At 39.5% G+C, this 18,037-nt stretch overlaps 2 protein-coding genes across 2 annotated transcripts in view; one reads left to right on the top strand and one right to left on the bottom strand.

Annotated features, from left to right (window-relative positions):
• The first annotated feature begins 2,382 nt into the window (after positions 1-2,382).
• LOC307041593 (uncharacterized protein) lies at positions 2,383-5,708 on the top strand. Its single transcript, XM_079685055.1, has 5 exons — positions 2,383-2,709; positions 2,863-3,010; positions 3,474-3,722; positions 4,487-4,754; positions 5,217-5,708. Exons 1-5 carry the CDS (start codon positions 2,568-2,570, stop codon positions 5,412-5,414), a joined length of 1,005 nt encoding a protein of 334 aa, XP_079541181.1. The 5' UTR covers positions 2,383-2,567; the 3' UTR covers positions 5,415-5,708.
• An 85-nt stretch (positions 5,709-5,793) lies between these two features.
• The window catches only part of LOC307039089 (uncharacterized protein), a 58,149-nt gene continuing 45,905 nt past the window's right edge, over positions 5,794-18,037 (bottom strand). The window contains exons 2-9 of the mRNA XM_079680881.1: positions 10,358-10,549; positions 10,156-10,233; positions 9,729-9,932; positions 9,337-9,574; positions 8,085-9,222; positions 7,551-7,801; positions 6,742-7,204; positions 5,794-6,449 (exon numbers count right to left, since the gene is read on the bottom strand). Coding sequence (XP_079537007.1) covers positions 9,450-9,574; positions 9,729-9,932; positions 10,156-10,233; positions 10,358-10,421 — 471 coding nt within the window. The 5' untranslated portion in view covers positions 10,422-10,549 and the 3' untranslated portion in view covers positions 5,794-6,449; positions 6,742-7,204; positions 7,551-7,801; positions 8,085-9,222; positions 9,337-9,449. The remainder of the gene's footprint in view (positions 6,450-6,741; positions 7,205-7,550; positions 7,802-8,084; positions 9,223-9,336; positions 9,575-9,728; positions 9,933-10,155; positions 10,234-10,357; positions 10,550-18,037) is intronic.

The following is an 18,037-nucleotide window of genomic DNA, read 5'->3' as shown; positions in this document are numbered from 1 at the left end:
CCCCGCCCCTTTCACGTGAACGCGCTCTCAGCTGGAGAGAAACCCTGGCTTGATTTACCGAGTTGATAACCAGCGTCATAGGACCGCATAGCGAGATCTCGTTTGTTAGTTTGTTGTTGTTAGTTTCTTTGTTACTCAAACATATCCAGGGTATGTTGAACTGGCTTCGAGGTACAGGGCACAGGTGGCTGCACAGCAGCGCTAATGTAAAATACACAAAAATTATATTTTTATTTTACCAGGATGCAGTGACAAAAATATTTGGGCCCCTGGATATAAGTACACTGTAAAAACAAAAACAAAACTTAAAATGTACGTACAAATTCGGGCAGCTGTGGTTGCCAGAACTTGACAATTAAAAGTATAGTAAAATACATACAAAATTACAGTTTGTTGGCATAGACCAGAGGTGCCCAGTACGTCGACCGCGGGGGCAATGCTGGTAGATCGCGAGTCATTCATAAAAAAACGAATTCAGCTCCGTTAAAATAGACAAAACAGGTTTTGATCCCTCCTTCCTTGGCCTCCCTGCCACTTAATTCAGGAGTTTACTTGATTGACAGAAAAAGCGACCTATCGCTTTCCAGTCTGTTAACCCAGAATGCAAAGCGATACAAAATCAGTGCCGGGAAAACTCAAATTAAGTTAAAGAGACAAACAAGAGACAAACAACAAAATGAGTGCGGGACCGAGCAAAAAGCTAAAAACATACCACTTCCTCGTGATGTCACATTCAAAGGTTATTTGCCTTATTTGTAAATCAAGGGTCGCTCTGCCAAAGAAAGGTAACGTGGAGAGGCATTATCGGAGTGTTCACAAGGGATATGACAGCGACTTCCCTCCGAGTAGCGAGTTGAGAAAGAGATAGGTCATGTATTAGTGTCGCCAACTTGTTTCTAACATGCAAAAAGACAAACAAATGTTTCTATGGTCGTGTATTTTCGACCTTTCCAATCGAGACGAGATCTCTCTCCCCCGTCTGTATGCAAGGGGGCGGGGCAGTTTACACACACTCTGCTGCTACATGCAGCAAACAACGGCGCGGATGGCGGAGAGACGCGCTCCAAGGTGTGGTTAAATGTTACCCGTCTTGAGGTGGACGATGCTCGTTGCCAAGAGTGTTTAGCATGTAAGGGCGGTAACACTAGCAATTTGTCTAAACATTTAGCAACAGTGCACCACTATGGAGGACGGAACATGACTTAAGTATAAATAAATAAATAAATACATGTGTAAATAAATGTATGAAGAAATACAGGAATAAATACGTAAATAAATAAATAAATACAGGAATAAATAAATGAAGAAATAAATACAGAAATAAATAAATGTTGAAATGAATACACAAATAAATAAATAAAAGAATAAATAAATAAATGCATAAATAAATATGGAAATAAATACACCAATGTATAAATAAATAAATAAAAGTCGAAAAATAAAACAGAACACACGTTATTATATATCTTTCATATATTTCTACATTTACGCGACATACATTTATTTATTTATTTATTCATGTGTCCGTATGCTAATGAGGTGGGCGGTCCTAACCTCAGTCTGAAGCAGGATTGGTTACAGGAGTGTGTGATCAATTCTGGCAGAGGGCTCTACTACTAACGCCTGGCTAACCGCGCTGATTCGAATGCAGGAGCTTTACTGTTTAGCCCTTATCTTTATACATCCATGGTTTATCCACAGTTGTAAGGTTTATTTATGGATATTGGTTTAAGAGCCATTGGAGATCATTTACGATCATTAGCGGACCATTTAGAGAACGGAGAACCAAAAGACTATGTCCAGTTTCGTGTGGAACGATGTATCGAGGACTTGGCTCAGCTCGACATGGATGTGGATGTTAACCCAGCTGTGTTTGAGAGTCTTCAAGAGGTTGCCCGCCAACTTGAAATCCTCTCGGAAACAGAGGAGGTGACCCTTGGGCGTCCATCTTACATGTTGCCCCGAAACGTTATTGAAGCACATCTTCATTGGGGGCACACCGCTGGGGACATCGCGCAGGTGTTCGGGGTGTGCGAAAGAACAATTCGTCGGAGGATGACACAGAACGGGATACGGTAGGTTTAATCCGCATTCTTTCACGATTTTTGTCTGGTTTTCCTTACTTTTAGTTTTCGTGTAGCTATATCAGTGTACACATTTGTTAGAAGCATTAACTTGTGTTTAGTAATGATAACGTTTCATTAGCCTACATTTCCTCAATCCAAATCAGCCTACTTGTTTATAGACTGTTCACAGATTTATTAAAATGTTAATAGGCAATTTATATGTTGAAACCATGTTGAAACCAATACAATCAGATAGACATGTGTCGTGGCAAAGATACAAACATGCTTTGTATACAAAGCAAAGGTACCATTACCTCAGACATGATGTAGGCCCAATAATAGTAATGAGGTTTAAGAGAGCAGCTAATTTGTTTCAGATGACACCTACATCTTTCAATGCAGGTTAGTACAGAGCAACACACTCATTCTGATGTGCTTTGATTGTACAGTGCAAAAGGTGACTATAGTTTATTGTGACTTACTATTGTTTCGTTATTTTTGATGATCAGGGTCCAAGATCTATTAACTATGTTAGATGACAACAGTTTGGATGAAACTGTTACCCCAATTCTGCAGCATCATCCCAACTCAGGATACAAAATGATGGTGGGGCACCTGAATGCACGAGGGATACGCATACAAAGTAAGGGATTGTTATTATTATAATAATCCTCCATGCAGTGTTTTTTTTTTTACTACTTGATAATGAATCACATTATTCTGGCATATTTAGGAATGCTTTACTTTTCATTATGTTGCAGTACACCATATCTCTGGATTTTCCCGAATATAATAGGACAGCGTGTCCAGGAATCCATGCGGCACGTTGATCCAGGTGGAGTTTTGATTCGCACTCTGCAGCTGAACCCAAGAAGGCGCAGGAAGTACTTTGTACCAGCACCGAACAGTTTATGGCACATCGACGGCAATCACAAACTGATTAGGTATAGTATAATCATTAATACTCTCAAGCATTGCTCAAACATCCACTTCACTACAGTTACAAAAGATGGGCCCATCTAAAGTGTTATAATCAATCAGCTTCAATGCAAACCAGACTTCAAGATTCAAAGGCTTTATTGTCATATGCATGATAGCTTTTTTTATTGGTTGGTAATGAAAATCTGAAGTCTCAGTCTCCTCTAACAATGCAACATACACTATTCTGTAGGCATAAAAACAAGTTAAAACACTGCAAGAAGAAATATAAATAAAATATGAATGAAATGTATCAAATTATTAATTGCACCAAATTCCTCTGCATGCAAATTAATTTTACTATCAAAATTAAGATGATTTATGTTTTGTAATTAGAACTTTTAGTAAGATAAGGCCTTTTAAATGTGTAAATGTCTGTACATACATTCGTGGATTGACCTTAATGTGTGCCTATACATGTCCCTTTAGGTGGCGTTTTGTTGTGCATGGTGGTATTGACGGCTTTAGTCGTCTCATCGTGTACTTGAGTGCTGTCACCAACAATCGGGCAGCAACAGTTTTAAGAAGCTTTTTGGAAGCCGCCAATGTCTACGGTGTGCCATCACGTGTGAGGTCAGATAAAGGTGGAGAAAATGTTGACGTTGCACGCTACATGGTGGCAAACCGAGGAGAGAACAGGAATTCACACATTGCTGGCAGGAGTGTCCATAATCAAAGGTACCTTAAACTTCAAGTCAAGCTTTTATCAAATGAAGTCTTTGGTAAAGATTGCAATGTCCAACTATATGTCTTTAACCATTATTAATTTTGTTGTCTTATTTTTGTTCGTCTTCCTTGAGATAAAACCATAGAAATAAAAAAGTTATATTTCTATAATAAAAACACTATAATTATGACACCAACTGTGTAATTTGACAAGAAGGATAACAATATTTTTCAAAGATCTATTTAGTGGAAGTCCCAGCACGTTGCATGACTGGGCAAATTACTGTTGGAACTTGGATTTTGAATGTATTTTCCAGTCAAGAGAACCTTACATTAATATTGAACCACAACAGTTAATGTGGCATAAATATGGCATTAGTCCGTCTTTTTTTATACATCCATAGTATGTTCAGCTGATATATTTCCTGATCCAGTTTCAACAAAGCTTAAAGTAGAAAAACCTCACCCAAGTTTGGTGAACTTTGCTCAAGCAAAATGTTGTTTGCTAAATCCAACTTCCAGCTTTTTTCCGGAGGCATTATTGTGCACTTGCCACTTAATCAGGAACATTTTCCTATTCAAATCTGCAAAAATGTTAATACTTAGCTTCTAATTAATGAAATTCAATTCTAATTTACTTACCATTTATGGTAGGTGAAAGGTGATATTTTGCATGTATGTTATTTTTTTTTGTTCACTTAGCAGACTAAATATTTTCCTTCCTTTTTCTTGTTCACTTAGCAGACTAAATATTTTCCTTCCTTTTTCCTCAAAAGGATAGAAAGGCTCTGGAGAGACGTTTATGTGGGAGTGCTGGATCTGTTCTACACAATGTTTTTTAATCTAGAGAGAGAAGGCCTTCTCAATCCTGACTGTGAAGTGCATCTCTATGCTCTGCACTGGTGCTTTGTGCCCCACATACAGAAGCACCTGCAGTTTTTCCAGCAAGGCTGGAACTGCCACCGACTAAGCACCGAGGGAAACCGGTCCCCACTGCAACTGTGGACTCGCCATGAGCGTGAGGCCCAGCAGGAGCCTATACAGGTTTGATTGTATTCAATAGTTTTATTTTGACTTTACTTTCCTACATGGAACCATGTTAACACTAATACCCACTTTTTCTGCAATTACACAAACTGTTTAAAACAAATAATACAAGGGAGGTCCATTCCAAAGTGCATATAGTAGCACAATGTAACAAATAGTGGCCTGTTGTCGAGGAAACTGAATGTGATGGAATTATTTTATTCTGCATATCATTGGCACTTTAGGAATACCTCATAGAAGTGTTTAAAGTGCTGTGATCAACCAGAACAAGCGATTAAGGAAGATAATGATACATCAGGGCTTTCTGCTCTCTCTAATTATTTCATAGCTGTTCATGGGACATTCATCAGGAATTCTAGGGGATGATACAAAACTTTAGGTTATTTAAAATGACTTAACTGACATATATACTAAAACTTTGATTTTGGTTGACTCTAACTTTAGCTCTTGCAATTGCAGGTTGACATTGAGTTTGTAGTTGACTGGACTGGACCATGTGCTCATCGCCAGCCTCATGTTGTGGTCCCTGAAGTTCAGCTGCAACGTTCACTGACTGACCAGGAAGTGGAAAGACTTCCAGACCCTGATGACCCTCTGTCCAATGTGTGGAATGTCTATGTACAAACTGTTAGCTTATTGACTGAAATGCTACAATAAATGTGTGTGTATCAAAAGGCTGTTGCTGTGGGAAATGTAGTCTTTTAAAGTTTCGACTAGGACGATTAGGTGACAATATTTGACTGAGTTACATGAAGACGCTGGTACCAAGATTCAGTATATTTGGATTTTAATACAATAACATTTTTAATGGTGATGAAATTACATTCAGTAGTCATTTTAAACATGTGTTGCACTGAACCATATGCTTGTGAATCAACACTTACTGTAATGCATCAAGCAACATACATTTGTTACAGTTAATGAACATTTTGTAACCAATATCAATTTAAAACTTTGAAAATATATAAAGATAACCATGCTTTCCTTGTTATGTGCAATAACAAGGAAAGCTTGTTTATCTTTATATATTTTCAGTGTTACACAAACTGTCTGGAGTAGGCATTAACTGAGTTTTTTTTCCTCTCTGAAAACATACATTTTTGGCCGGCCAAACAAAAGACAACAAATCTTACACAAGTACTAAGGTGTGTCTGTCTCTTCAGACCATTCCGAACCCAGTTTCAGTGCTCCAAATAGCAGCAAGAATGTCCCTTTCAAACGTACAGTACTCTTTGTAATGTCCTGGAAGTTAAAGCTGGTGAAAGCATGTGGAAGAGCTGGGGAAGTTGCTCTCCACCACGGTCACATCCAGGTCATATCTAGGAAGCACATTCCATCCTATCCAGAACTGCACAAGTTTCCCAAGGATATGGGGAGATGCTTTATAAAACAGAGAATACATTCATTTTATTATAATTGCTTTCAGTTAATAGTTAAATAACAATAATGTTACTTAAATTACGCCTTGGATTGTTACTGTAGCTGAAAATCCACGGTTAAACATAAAAACAGAGGAAGCGCAGCCTTCGTTATAATAATTACAAACTTTCAGTAAACAAAGCTTGAAGACGTTGTTTTACCCATCTAAATAAATGTGCGCAGGAATCCTGTGATCCTACAGGAATCCTCCAAAGAGACTTCACTGTCTTCGTCCTCATCCTGTGTGGGCCAGTTTTTCTTCTCCAAGACCATCTGACAGATTTAGTTTTGAAGGAGCCCAGTGAAAGCACAATAATAAACAGAACATACAAGAAACTGCAGGTTTTGCTGTGTAGCAGAATAGTCTAAAGATACCGTTTTTCTATTGGTTTAGCTCCTTTTAAGGAGCAAGTAGCATCATTTCATTTAAAAATATGTTTGCGTAGGTGGATGTTTGTTATAATAAACTTAAAGCAATGGAGGTCTGAGAGTAGTAAATAAACCCAATTTCTAACTCCTGTGTGTTAGGAGGAAGGATTTGACTGAGCAGCATGAGATCACTTACCCGTGGTGTGCACTGCAAATCAGATGCTCTTGGAAAGAGAAGGGGAATCGTGTCTTTCCTCTCCGTTAGCAGAGGCCAGATCAGTGTCTCTTTTAAACCCCTTCGTAACTGCTTGACTTGTCTGGAGGTTCTTCCAAGGACCTGCACAATATTTGCATCACAGTAGAAAAGCAAAGCAGCCTGATGTATCTAATAGCCCAATAAGCTTGTTTTAATACACATATTAACATCCGAAATATGTATTTAACAAAAAAGCTAAAATGTGATATGCCAAAATTAGGTCCCACTTCAAAACTTCAACTGTGATTAGTCAGTCTGATTCATATGACCTGTTAAATACAGAATACTCACAGCATGGAGGATCAGTTTATCAAATAGCCATCTCCTGTTGTCACATGTGACTGGAGGCAAATCCCAGGACAGTGCCAACTCATTGATGAGGTTTTTCTGCTGTTCCCTCCAGCTCATAATGGCAAGTAGAATGAATTTGATAAGAATCGTTCATTTCTCAATACTTGTATAAACATTCAACTTTGATACATCATAAGAAGTTTAACTTATAATCAGCATGTTAGTAGTTGGTAACCTATAAAAGCTATGTTTTGTCAAAAAACATTGTAAAGGAGGACATCTGTAAGTGTTCTAATGATAATTAATATATCAGTGTATGGTGTTTAATAATGCTTCAGTACCCCCTGCTGGTGCAAAGTGTAGCCACATGATGTTAACAGTATCTGAAAGTAGATCAGCTAAATAAATAATATCCAAAGGTTGAATAATAAAATAGGTTAGAAAAAAATTGAACATACCAACTTGATTGTCTCACGGATATCAAGGTCAACACAGTCCTTAATATCTATTGTGGCTTCTTCCGGGGATCCACCAAAGAGCACATGCAGGATAACTGGGCTCAGTCCTCCTAAGCATGGCCCATCATGGAGGAATGAATGTCCAATCATTCGGCCAGCAACAACAAAGAAGTCACTCTCCAAAAGGAGATGAGAAGTGGAGGGAATCAGATGATCTTGTTCTCCTTCAAAAAGAAGAGTTCCTCCAGGCACTTCAAATAAAGGAAAACAGTCAAAGTAAATTGACAGTAAAGTAAAGGACATAGATATTCAACTATCACAAAGCATTAGTAAAGGAATTATCAAACCACCACTGGATACTGGTTGATCCTGTAGAAACCTACATGTTCACAGCAGCTACAATCACATCAGGTTTTAGGAATACGTTTTGTTTTCTGGGGCTAAGGGACAGATCTGTTTTCAGCCTGGAACTGGTACAAAAACACACATAACTTAGTGGCTGAGACCCAGCGATCAGCCATAGTAAATATTTACTTAAAAAACTTCATCTCAAAACCAGCCTGAAGTTTGGACATGTTGGTTGCAAAGAAATGCCGAGTCACACCATCACCAATGGCTGGATCTCCTGAAAAATGTAAACACACACTACAGACATCAGTTTAACGAGAATATGGTTTGTTCATTTTTTTATCTTAGGTTTTGTTTGTAACCGAATTACCCTTAAGTGTGCATGTCAAGGGGCACGCCCACTCAACATTTGCCTTCTTATAAAAAGTAAGGACTGCTCTTTCCCTTTCCTCTGCACTGTCTCCAAGATCCATAGTAAGACACAAGGATTTTCCAGTTGCATGCTGGCTTAAAATGTCTTCTTTAAACATCTTTGCTGCCTCTGTGGGATCTGGCGCTATTTTCCAATCTAAAAATAGTTTAAAAGGTTTCCAAATTAATATTGGATCAAGTGAAATGTAGAGAGCAACAACTTATTGCAATACATGATGTACTTAATAAAGGAAGTTACACACCAGAGAAGCCACTTTCCTGAGGTGGCACCGAGTGTCTTGTGTTCCTGGCCCTTGTTGTCTCATTTCCCTGTGCTCCTGTGAACGTGTTTACAAATCTAAATTGACTTCCGGAGGCCCTTTCAGACTCAATCTGCACCTCACCGCTGCTCTGTGATGGTCTAGTGTAAAAAGAGGTCATTTCTGTTACTCGGTCTACTTTACATTACATATCGCACTCTCGAAAAAGATGGGCATATAAATAGAATGACAAGTAAACCAAATGTTACTTTTCCTCAAAACCAACATCCAGAATGTATATCTTTCATATTTAAATGTATTAGAGGACAGCAGAATATGGCGTTACAGAGGGATTGTTGGAACAAAAAGTACTAATATCTGGCCCCATAATTATAAAACCTCAGATTTGCTGATATGTCAAAATATTTTACATCCATTTGCAGCATCCCACAGCCTTATGCTTATTGGTTATTTTGTGTCTACACATGCAGTTGCAGTGTGCCTGACGAATGTGATGTTTAGTTCTGTAGAGAGTAATACCTCATGCAGTTATTGCTGTGATCCTTGATTCTTGAAAAGGGGAACTCCTCTCCACAGACGACACATTTCTGATTTGGTCCAATTAACACGTTGTCGCCTTCTGATTGACATGCCTGTAAACAAAATAGTTTTAAACTACATCATAAGCGAACAATTATGTTACTGTAAGTAACAGATTTTACTTTTAATGTTTAATTGTTACACCACTATAGAATTGAGGAACTTACAGGGTCCAAATTCAGGGTTCTTTGCATTGGTCGAATGAAAACTGTAGCATGGCCAATCTGGGTCTGAGGGTCCTTCAAATATCTGACATAGTAACCCTCATTGGGACAGGGGATCACATCAAGTGGCGACTTCTCGTAGTGCCAGATATTATTAGCAACTCTAAACCGCCACCGTTCCGCAGTTTTGGATAGGCATCCATCAAGAACTCGAGGAATTCATTTGAATCTGTATGGCTGCCTAGAAATAGATGATACACATAAGAGATCTAACATAAAGATAATGTTATGATTGTGAGGGTAACTCAATATATTTATATATCACAAATGTACATTTACCATAAAATATACACAGAAAAGGAAAAAGCAGTTTGATAATCGTCATTCTGACAGACCTTTAAATGTGAGCCGTTTTTCCCCTAAACCAGCAGCAGCGAGTCTTTCTTTGGCGTATCGGTTGGGGACTAAGGCTGCATTCTTGTCCTCAAGGCAACAGAATAAATGGGTATAAGAATGCAGGTGTGCAGGACCAGAAAGGGTTTGCCGCCCTGCCGTCCTCCTCCCTCCCATGTAGGGGCCAAACAGTCTTGAAACTTTGGCTAGGATCAAGTTAAGAAGATAAGCAATATTGAGTGCAAGGAAATAATGATTCAACGAGAATCCAGGGGGGAAATGTTGGTTAGCATTAGCATCACACACTATACATATAATGATCCCTTCAAGCTGGTGGACAGAAACTGAATCAAATAACTTGTCATTGGCGATATAAACTTAGTACACTGATCGGATTTGCATTACAAATAGTTTGATGCAAAGACCTACCGTCCACTGGGTGTCTGGGAGTCCCGTTATGTAACGGATGAGGAGGAGACGAAACTGGCGCGTTAGCGGTCCTTGGTGCTGCACAAAACATAACATAGCGCCACATTGGGTACAAAACTGTACATTGGCATTTTAACACACAGATCAGTTTTTTTGCATTGTCATATCAGTCTTACACTAGACCTAAACATGAGTCACTTACAGTTTTCAAGCTGGTTAGCCGCATCCCGCAGAAGGTCTGCCAGCGACCTTCCAGCCGAAGCCATTATTAGCGAGTTGCCGTGGGTGTACACTGTACACAGAATGTACAGATGTGACTTGCCACGAATCTATTGCTTCTGCCTGGCTCCAACAATTGGCGAATCCTGCTTCAGACTGAGGTTGGACCGCCCACCTCATTAGCATACAGACACATAAATAAATAAATGTATGTCACGTAAATGTAGAAATAAATGAAAGATATATAATAACGTGTGTTCTGTTTTATTTTCGACTTTTATTTATTTATTTATTTATACATTGGTGTATTTATTTCCATATTTATTTATGCATTTATTTATTTATTTGTGTATTCATTTCAACATTTATTTATTTCTGTATTTATTTCGTCATTTATTTATTCCTGTATTTATTTATTCCTGTATTTATTTATTTATTTACGTATTTATTTATTTATTCCTGTATTTCTTCATACATTTATTTACACATTTATTTATTTATACTTAAGTCATGTTCCGTCCTCCATACACCACATTCAGACGGAGGAATGCAGCGGGTTCGACTGTCTTTCTAGTAGCTCTGTAGCCCCATCGACGAGTAAAGTTTCCACGTCAGGTGTTATGTATGCTAGCAGCAACACACGGAGTTAACTCAATTACACAAACATGGGTTAATGATTAGAGGTAACTGAGTTATTTATTTTTGCTAAATTGTGTATTTTGTATGGGTACCCGGTACCCGGCATTTTCCGGATCTCATCTGGAACCGAGTTTCGGTTCCCAACCCTAGCCTGCCCCCAGGTCAAGATCTACCATGGCTCAAGGGCCTTCACCAGAGCTATCACCTCCAAGGACCAGCAGACCAGTATCACTACAGCTGCCTCCACCTCCCATCTGTGGCTGCCACCAGGTCAAGATACACCTCAGCACAAAGGCTCCACCACAGCCATCACCTTCAACCCAGCCAGCAAGGAGGTCTCGTGGAGGTCTAGTATAGCACTTGTACCCCCCACCTACACAGCAGCCAGACCTACTGTCTTGGAAGACAGAAAAAGACCTTGACACTGTCTTGACATTTATAATGAATAGTTGGTTGAAAGTTCTGATGTTCAATATTGTAAATAGTGAGATTTTCCAGTTTTTTATATTTATATAAATAGAAAAAAATTGTTGGTTGAACAAAAAGGTTTGAATGCTCAATTTGTACACATCACATGAACCTTGGTATGTAATATAAAGTCATTATTCCCTGTCACTGCTGTGGTGAAAAGTAGATTGATTAACACCTGTTTTACTAAAATTTCGAATTTAATTATTTTCATTTTAGACATGAATTACACATTTATATACAGTCTAATTCAAATATTTCACTACTTGACTTTTGTGACCACATCTAAAAGACCAATTTGATGAAGTTAGTAAATTTGTGTTTTCACAAGACTTTTGAAGATATTTCCGAAAATCGGATGTCAAATGTTAAGCTTTAGAGCTACTTATCTCATCACACAGTGCTCTAAGGGGAGTAATTTGCATTTATAGCAAGACCAGAGATTGACCTGAACATTTTGATATGTAACACATGGGGTGCCATGTTAGAAGTTAAGAAGTACATTTAAAAGGTGATTCCAGGAAACATCTAAAAATCCAGAAAATACCCTTAGACTTCAGAGGGTTGAGGTGAAGTTAACATTAACGTAACCATGGCAATTTTTTTTTTTTTTTTTTACACTAGCGGTCATCGTCACGGAGGAGCATCTGTGTGTGTGTGGCACGAGCACATCTTGTGAGAGAAATAGAAAGAGAGAGAGACAGATAGAGAGAGAGACGAGAGTTACGGGGGTTGTTGTTAGCATCTGGTGCTAGCTCGGAGCTAACGGAGATTAGAAGCTGTTTCAACAGTAAGGAGAGGGAGAGCTCTCTCCTGTCGGAGTGAGAGAGATAACGTCAGCTCAGGGAGGTAAAGGACTCTGGGTGACTAGATTGTAAACTTTAGTCTAAGTTATCTCAGTGGGTCTCAAACGGTTTGGTCTGTAAACAAATATTTCCATCTATGCAATATTAGTTGTATATAAAATAAGTTAAGAAGTCCTTCCAATGTGTATACTATAGGTAAGTACAAAATAAAAAAACACAGTTTCAAAGGGGAGTGATTAATAATAATAATAATAATAATAATATATTTATTTTGTTAGCGCTTTTACAGGTGCTCAAAGACGCTTTACAGATATTGTGAAAAGAAAAGAAAAGAAAGGAACAACAAATAAATATATAGGCTAATTAAAGTTCAAGTCAAATAGACTAATACAAAAACAATCACACATTAAAAGCCAGATTGAAGAGGTGAGTTTGTGTGAGTGTTTTGAAGGTGGTGAGGTCAGTCTCTGATGGGTTGTGGGAGTGAGTTCCAGAGGGAGGGGGCAGCGACGGAGAAGGCTCTGTCCCCCCAGGTCCGGGTTGCGTTCCAATAGTCCATTTAGCTTAGGAACCTTCCTAACCAAGTGAAATGACCCGGAAGTGTGTCAGTGGCAGCCATGTTAAGTGCCGTTCCAATTCTCTAAATGAAAGGAAAGGAGGTTTCAAACTCCCTTTATAACCTCCTTTAGCTTAGGAACCACTGGACCTCCCTAACCAAAAGGGGAGGAGAAAATGCTGCCCCACAATGCCTTGCAAGCGCAGCATTTGCCATCACACAACAGTCGGCCGTTCACGGAAACAAACGATTATGACGGAGAAGTTATATCATGAAAGTTACAGTGCTTATTAAGCATTTTAAAACGTATGTGGTAACTTGCCAAAGTGCTTGGTTTTGAACGTTCTTCAGTATTATAATCAAAAAGAGAAATATGAACATTAGTTTTTATTGAAATTGTCAAATAAAGTCAACATTTCACTGAGCTGTGTGGGGTTTGTTCAACTTCTAAAAGATGTTTGAATGGTGATATAGACAGTGATATTGCTACAAACATACCACTTCCTCCCAGAATGGTCCTAGGTCCCTGGTCCTAGGTCTACCCCTCGGTCTCTTCCCAGCTGGACGTGCCTGGAACACCTCCCTAGGGAGGCGCCCAGGTGGCATCCTAACTAGGTGCCCGAACCACCTCAACTGGCTCCTTTACATTTGTATTTATTCTAAGATATTTTCATACAATCATACGTATTGGGATCATTTGTATTAATATGGACTGGAGGGAGAGGGTGACGAGCATACATTTCACTTTCTTTTTTTATTTCAATTACAACTTTGGTCATGAAGAATATGTTTCTCTGTTGTCCACGTTCATAAAGCATAAAACAACAGCATCAGAGCACGGTGCAGAGTCTCTAGATGAGTTTACAGTAGTCCCTCGTTCTTATTAAACATCCATGTAGTCCGTTGTATAGAACACTATAGTTTCCATAGTTTCACCACAGCAGCAGACGCACACAATGACATCCGCTGGCGCATCATAAACACGTCGGATATTGAAAGTGCATTCGGATTCTCTAAAGTACCGCAGTCTCTTCTCCTAAGTCCTTTTGAATTCTCCTATCCACTATCCCTTAACCCTGTGACGTTTCACTCATACCTCATTCACACCAACGGTGTTTCAGGGCCGGTTCGGAGCTGGAGCTTGAAAAGCACCGGGTTTTCATCTTCACACCGCATCGGAGCAGCCTCTTAGCTCCGGAATCCGGTTCGTTTCAAGCACCCAAAAATTGTCCGGCCAGAGCAAAAGCACCACATACGTCACGCTTACGTCGAGGCGGGGGCAGGGGCAGGGGCAGGGGCAGGGGCAGGGGCAGGGGCGGGATCAACTCCTGAACAACAACCAAAAGCCCACGTTTTATCCAGTTTGTACACAACGATGGAGAAGCTTAACAAGCAGCAGTGGTCCACTGAAGAGACCAGCTACCTACTGGGGATCTGGTCTTCCGAAGAGGTACAGAGGAAGCTGGAGCACAATCGGCCATTGTTGTTGTTGTCGGTGTCAGCTGTGAGGGGTTTCCGAGTGCTTTGTCTTTATGAAGCAGGCACGCAAACGGTTATGTCATGATGCAAACAATGACGCAATGATGACCAGTCGGACTCTGGGCACTGTGAAAAGAGCCGGACCTAAACCGAAGAACCGGTTCTGAACCTGAAAAGCTCTAGCACGGAGCTTGAACCGGAGTTGCGTTGGTGTGAATGAGGTATCAGAGGTCAAGGAATAGGAGATAGGGTTAGAATTTAGGAGCTGATTTTTGGATTATCGGAATGCAACCCCGGTGATTGATGTGGGTGGGGATGCATAGGAGGTTGGCTTCTGATGAGCGGAGGCAGCGGGAAGGGGTGTGGTGGTGCAGCAGGTCTGTGAGGTAGGGGGGGCCTGGTTGTTGAGGGCTTTGTGAGTAATCATGAGGATGTTGAAGTTGATTCTTTGATGGACAGTGGAGGTTCTGGAGGACGGAGTGATGTGGTATCGGGAGCTGGTGTGGGTGAGGAGGCGGGCAGCAGAATTCTGGATATGTTGGAGTTTATTGAGGAGGTTGGATGGTATGCCGTAGAGCAGGGATGGGCAAATGGCGGCCCGCGGGCCGCATGCGGCCCCCACCTCCTCTTTTTGCGGCCCTCAGATTAATTTATAAACAACGTAATTCATTTAAAAAAAAATGTTTTACTTGTAGTACTGATACCGTCCACTAGACTCCTAGTTACGTCGCGAGCTGCGTACATGATTTCAAATAACGCGAAATAATCTGTGACACATTTGTGTGTATTCTGTTTGTTTCCCGGGGAAACCCTCACAAGAAACACCGGCTGTTGTTATGCCTGCTGTGACGTTAAATTGCCTCTTGTAATTATGCCTTTACAAGCTTAAAAGTTGTAGGCCTATTTATCATCTGAATTTGGCGAAACAAGTTTAATATTATTAAAACCAAGACTTTGTTTATTTGAAATCAGATGAAAACAAACTGTCACGGCCCCTGCCGTGTTATCTATGATTACTAGGCTTTTCATTCATAATTTCAGCTGGAGGCAGGGGGAGTGGTGCTGAGGAACAGCAGAGTGCGGGCTGACAGGTGTCTGTGTTGACATTCCCCTTATTTCTGGAATAAGGGGAATGCAGAGACAGGCTACAAGTGTTTTAGGTTCAAGATAGACAACTAATGTCTGGGTTAGTGTTCATGACTTCATGTTTATGTCATTTTAATGGTTAATCCCAATACACACACATTTTCAGTGCTTTCCAATAGTTTAAAAATAGTTTTATTCCACTGTTTAATAACCTGTTCAATACAAACATGCCACTTTCATAAATCTAATTGATAGATTTATGATCAATAGATTTATGATTAGAAAATTATAAAAGTAGGGTAGACATGTGGATATTATCCGGCTGAACAAAACGTGATCCGTCTCTTAAATGTGTGTCAACCACAGACCTTATTTCCAGCTATTTTCCAAAATCCTATGGAGAAATTGCATTGTTTTTTTTGTCGAAGGAACTGGAAGTGGTAAAATGCTGACTTACTTCCGGGTTTTAGGACGTGTCACTGTGGCACTTTATAGGTGAACGTTTTAGAATGCAATATCAAGACAGAGACATTGGAGATGCACTAGTCAACCTGACATCCTCTCCTGACCTTGAATATTTGACAACTATCAAGGTCATCCCAATACCTGATGATGGTGTCCAAGCAGTGGCGTTTTCTCCTGGAGGCCAAGGGAAGCCAGGCTTCCCCTGTTTTTTCGGATTGTAGTTATAATTTTAATAAATAAATAAAAACACTTTGTTTAGTTTCGGAATTTTTTGTTGTGTGTTGCTGCCGGCCCGTCTCTCCCCCATTCTCATTGAGTATTTTACAAAGAGTGAAACAGTGCCCCTCTAGATGTTATGGTGAAACAGTAGATTGCACTCTCTGTTGCGAGAGGAGGCCAGCCGAAATTTGCTTCCCTTGGTAAGGGAACCCAGAGGCGGCTGGCTTCCCTTGCCTCACAATCCAATCAAATCGCATCAACTTAGTGGTGCAGTGACACGTCCCAAAAAGCGGAAGTAAGCTGCGCTCGGTTTCCCTCGACAAAATAGCAATGGGATTTCTCCATAGGATTTTGGAAAATAGCTCGAAAAAAGGTCAGTGGAAAACGAACCTGTTAGGTAAATGCACATTTTGTTCAGTCGGATAATATCCACATGTCTACCCTACTTTTATAATTTTCGAATCATAAATCTAATCGATTGAAGATAGATAGCGTCACTGCACCACTCTCACCGCCGTTAGAAAGTAGCAAGCAACTGAAGCAAGTGCAATTATGGAGGGTGGAGATTTGGAGTATTTAATCAAAGATAATTATACTAAACTTCCGCTGCAGCAGCAACAACAAATAAAATCTGATGACAGGCCAATGCCCAAACTGGAGCTGTGTACAGCGAGGAACAAAGGAGCGAACCGGACGTAAAACGTTAAAGGTCTCCTGATTTAGTTTGCGAATGAATGCTTATTAGAGTTTTGTCTGGAGAGTGCGTGCCGACCTGTCGGTCAGATAACAGGCGTGTGTAAGTCCTGCATCTGTATGATACAAATGTGTGTAAAATGATACCGGGCGCTGTAATCACTCATCTGGTTACGTTATTATATTGACCACCACACCCCACCCCACCCCCCCCCACCCCAAAAGAAAGGACTTATTATTGGCTTCCCCTAATTTTTTCCCCACGCCATGCTACTGTGTCCAAGAATACATCTTTAACATCTGTGAAGAAACAGCGTCTGCTCAATCAGACGATACTGACATCTTGTCCACACCCTCCAGCTCAGTCTTTACAAGAACTCATATCTGGTTGAAATTATTGAACTGACACAAAAGGCCAACCTTGTTCAAAGATTGCAATGCTAGGGATTGAACTGCATTTTTCGTTGCTTAATTGCTTTGGCCTCTGTATGTTTCATTCGAAGTTAAAAAAGAATGTGACTTCACAGATTCTGGTAATGCTACTTAAACCCTTCTTAATGGCTAATACATGTTTATCTGAAGTTGTAATTAAGAGCTGCAGAAAATACTGTTGAAGTGTTTAAAAATGTAAAGAAAAACAAGATGTCATGCATACGTTCTAGTCTTTAATTAAAAGGCAGCCAGGTTTAAACTCATTGCATATTTACATTTTAAAGGAGAGATATGCAAGCTAGTTTAACATGTTCATATGCATGTGGTTAAGGCTACAGGAGAGTTTTGTAAAAAAAAAAAGCCAAAGTGATCTTGATTTACTTTTATTTATTTTTTACATAAGTACAAATTGGTTGCATAATTTAATCAATTGTATTAATTTATTGATGTATTTATATTTTATGAAACAGAATAGGTGATGCATATTTTAAAGACATCCCAATAAATGTTAAGGTCTTTTGAAGAGAATATTTCTGTCGTTATGTGAACTGAGCTAAACAAAGTGTTATGAGTCAAATGTAATTTGTTTACAGTAACAAAACACAGTATTGTATTGATGTACATTAAAGTGTTTGCTTTGTAATAAAAATTTTAAGCTATAATAAAAAATATTGCCTGCAACAAAATGAAGTTTTTTTTTTAATGTGTTTTCACAAACTTAAAAACTCTACTTAGATCTAATATAAATATGAGGTTAGTCCAAAAGAAAAAAATAAGTTATAACAAAGTAATAAATGTGCGGTCTTCAGAATGGATCATA

The sequence above is a fragment of the Notothenia rossii genome, assembly GCF_949606895.1.
Source record: "Notothenia rossii genome assembly, chromosome: 5".
Lineage (NCBI taxonomy): Eukaryota > Metazoa > Chordata > Actinopteri > Perciformes > Nototheniidae > Notothenia > Notothenia rossii.
The sequence above is the reverse complement of the archived record's forward strand: the minus strand, read 5'-3'. Positions and strand labels throughout refer to the sequence as shown.

Coding starts and splice junctions, on each gene's coding strand:
- LOC307041593 (XM_079685055.1), top strand. CDS start 2,568: ATGATCAGGGTCCAAGATCTATTAACTATGTTAGATGACAACAGTTTG. Junction 2,710..2,862: donor ACGAGGGATACGCATACAAA/GTAAGGGATTGT, acceptor CGAATATAATAG/GACAGCGTGTCCAGGAATCC. Junction 4,755..5,216: donor CCCAGCAGGAGCCTATACAG/GTTTGATTGTAT, acceptor TTGCAATTGCAG/GTTGACATTGAGTTTGTAGT.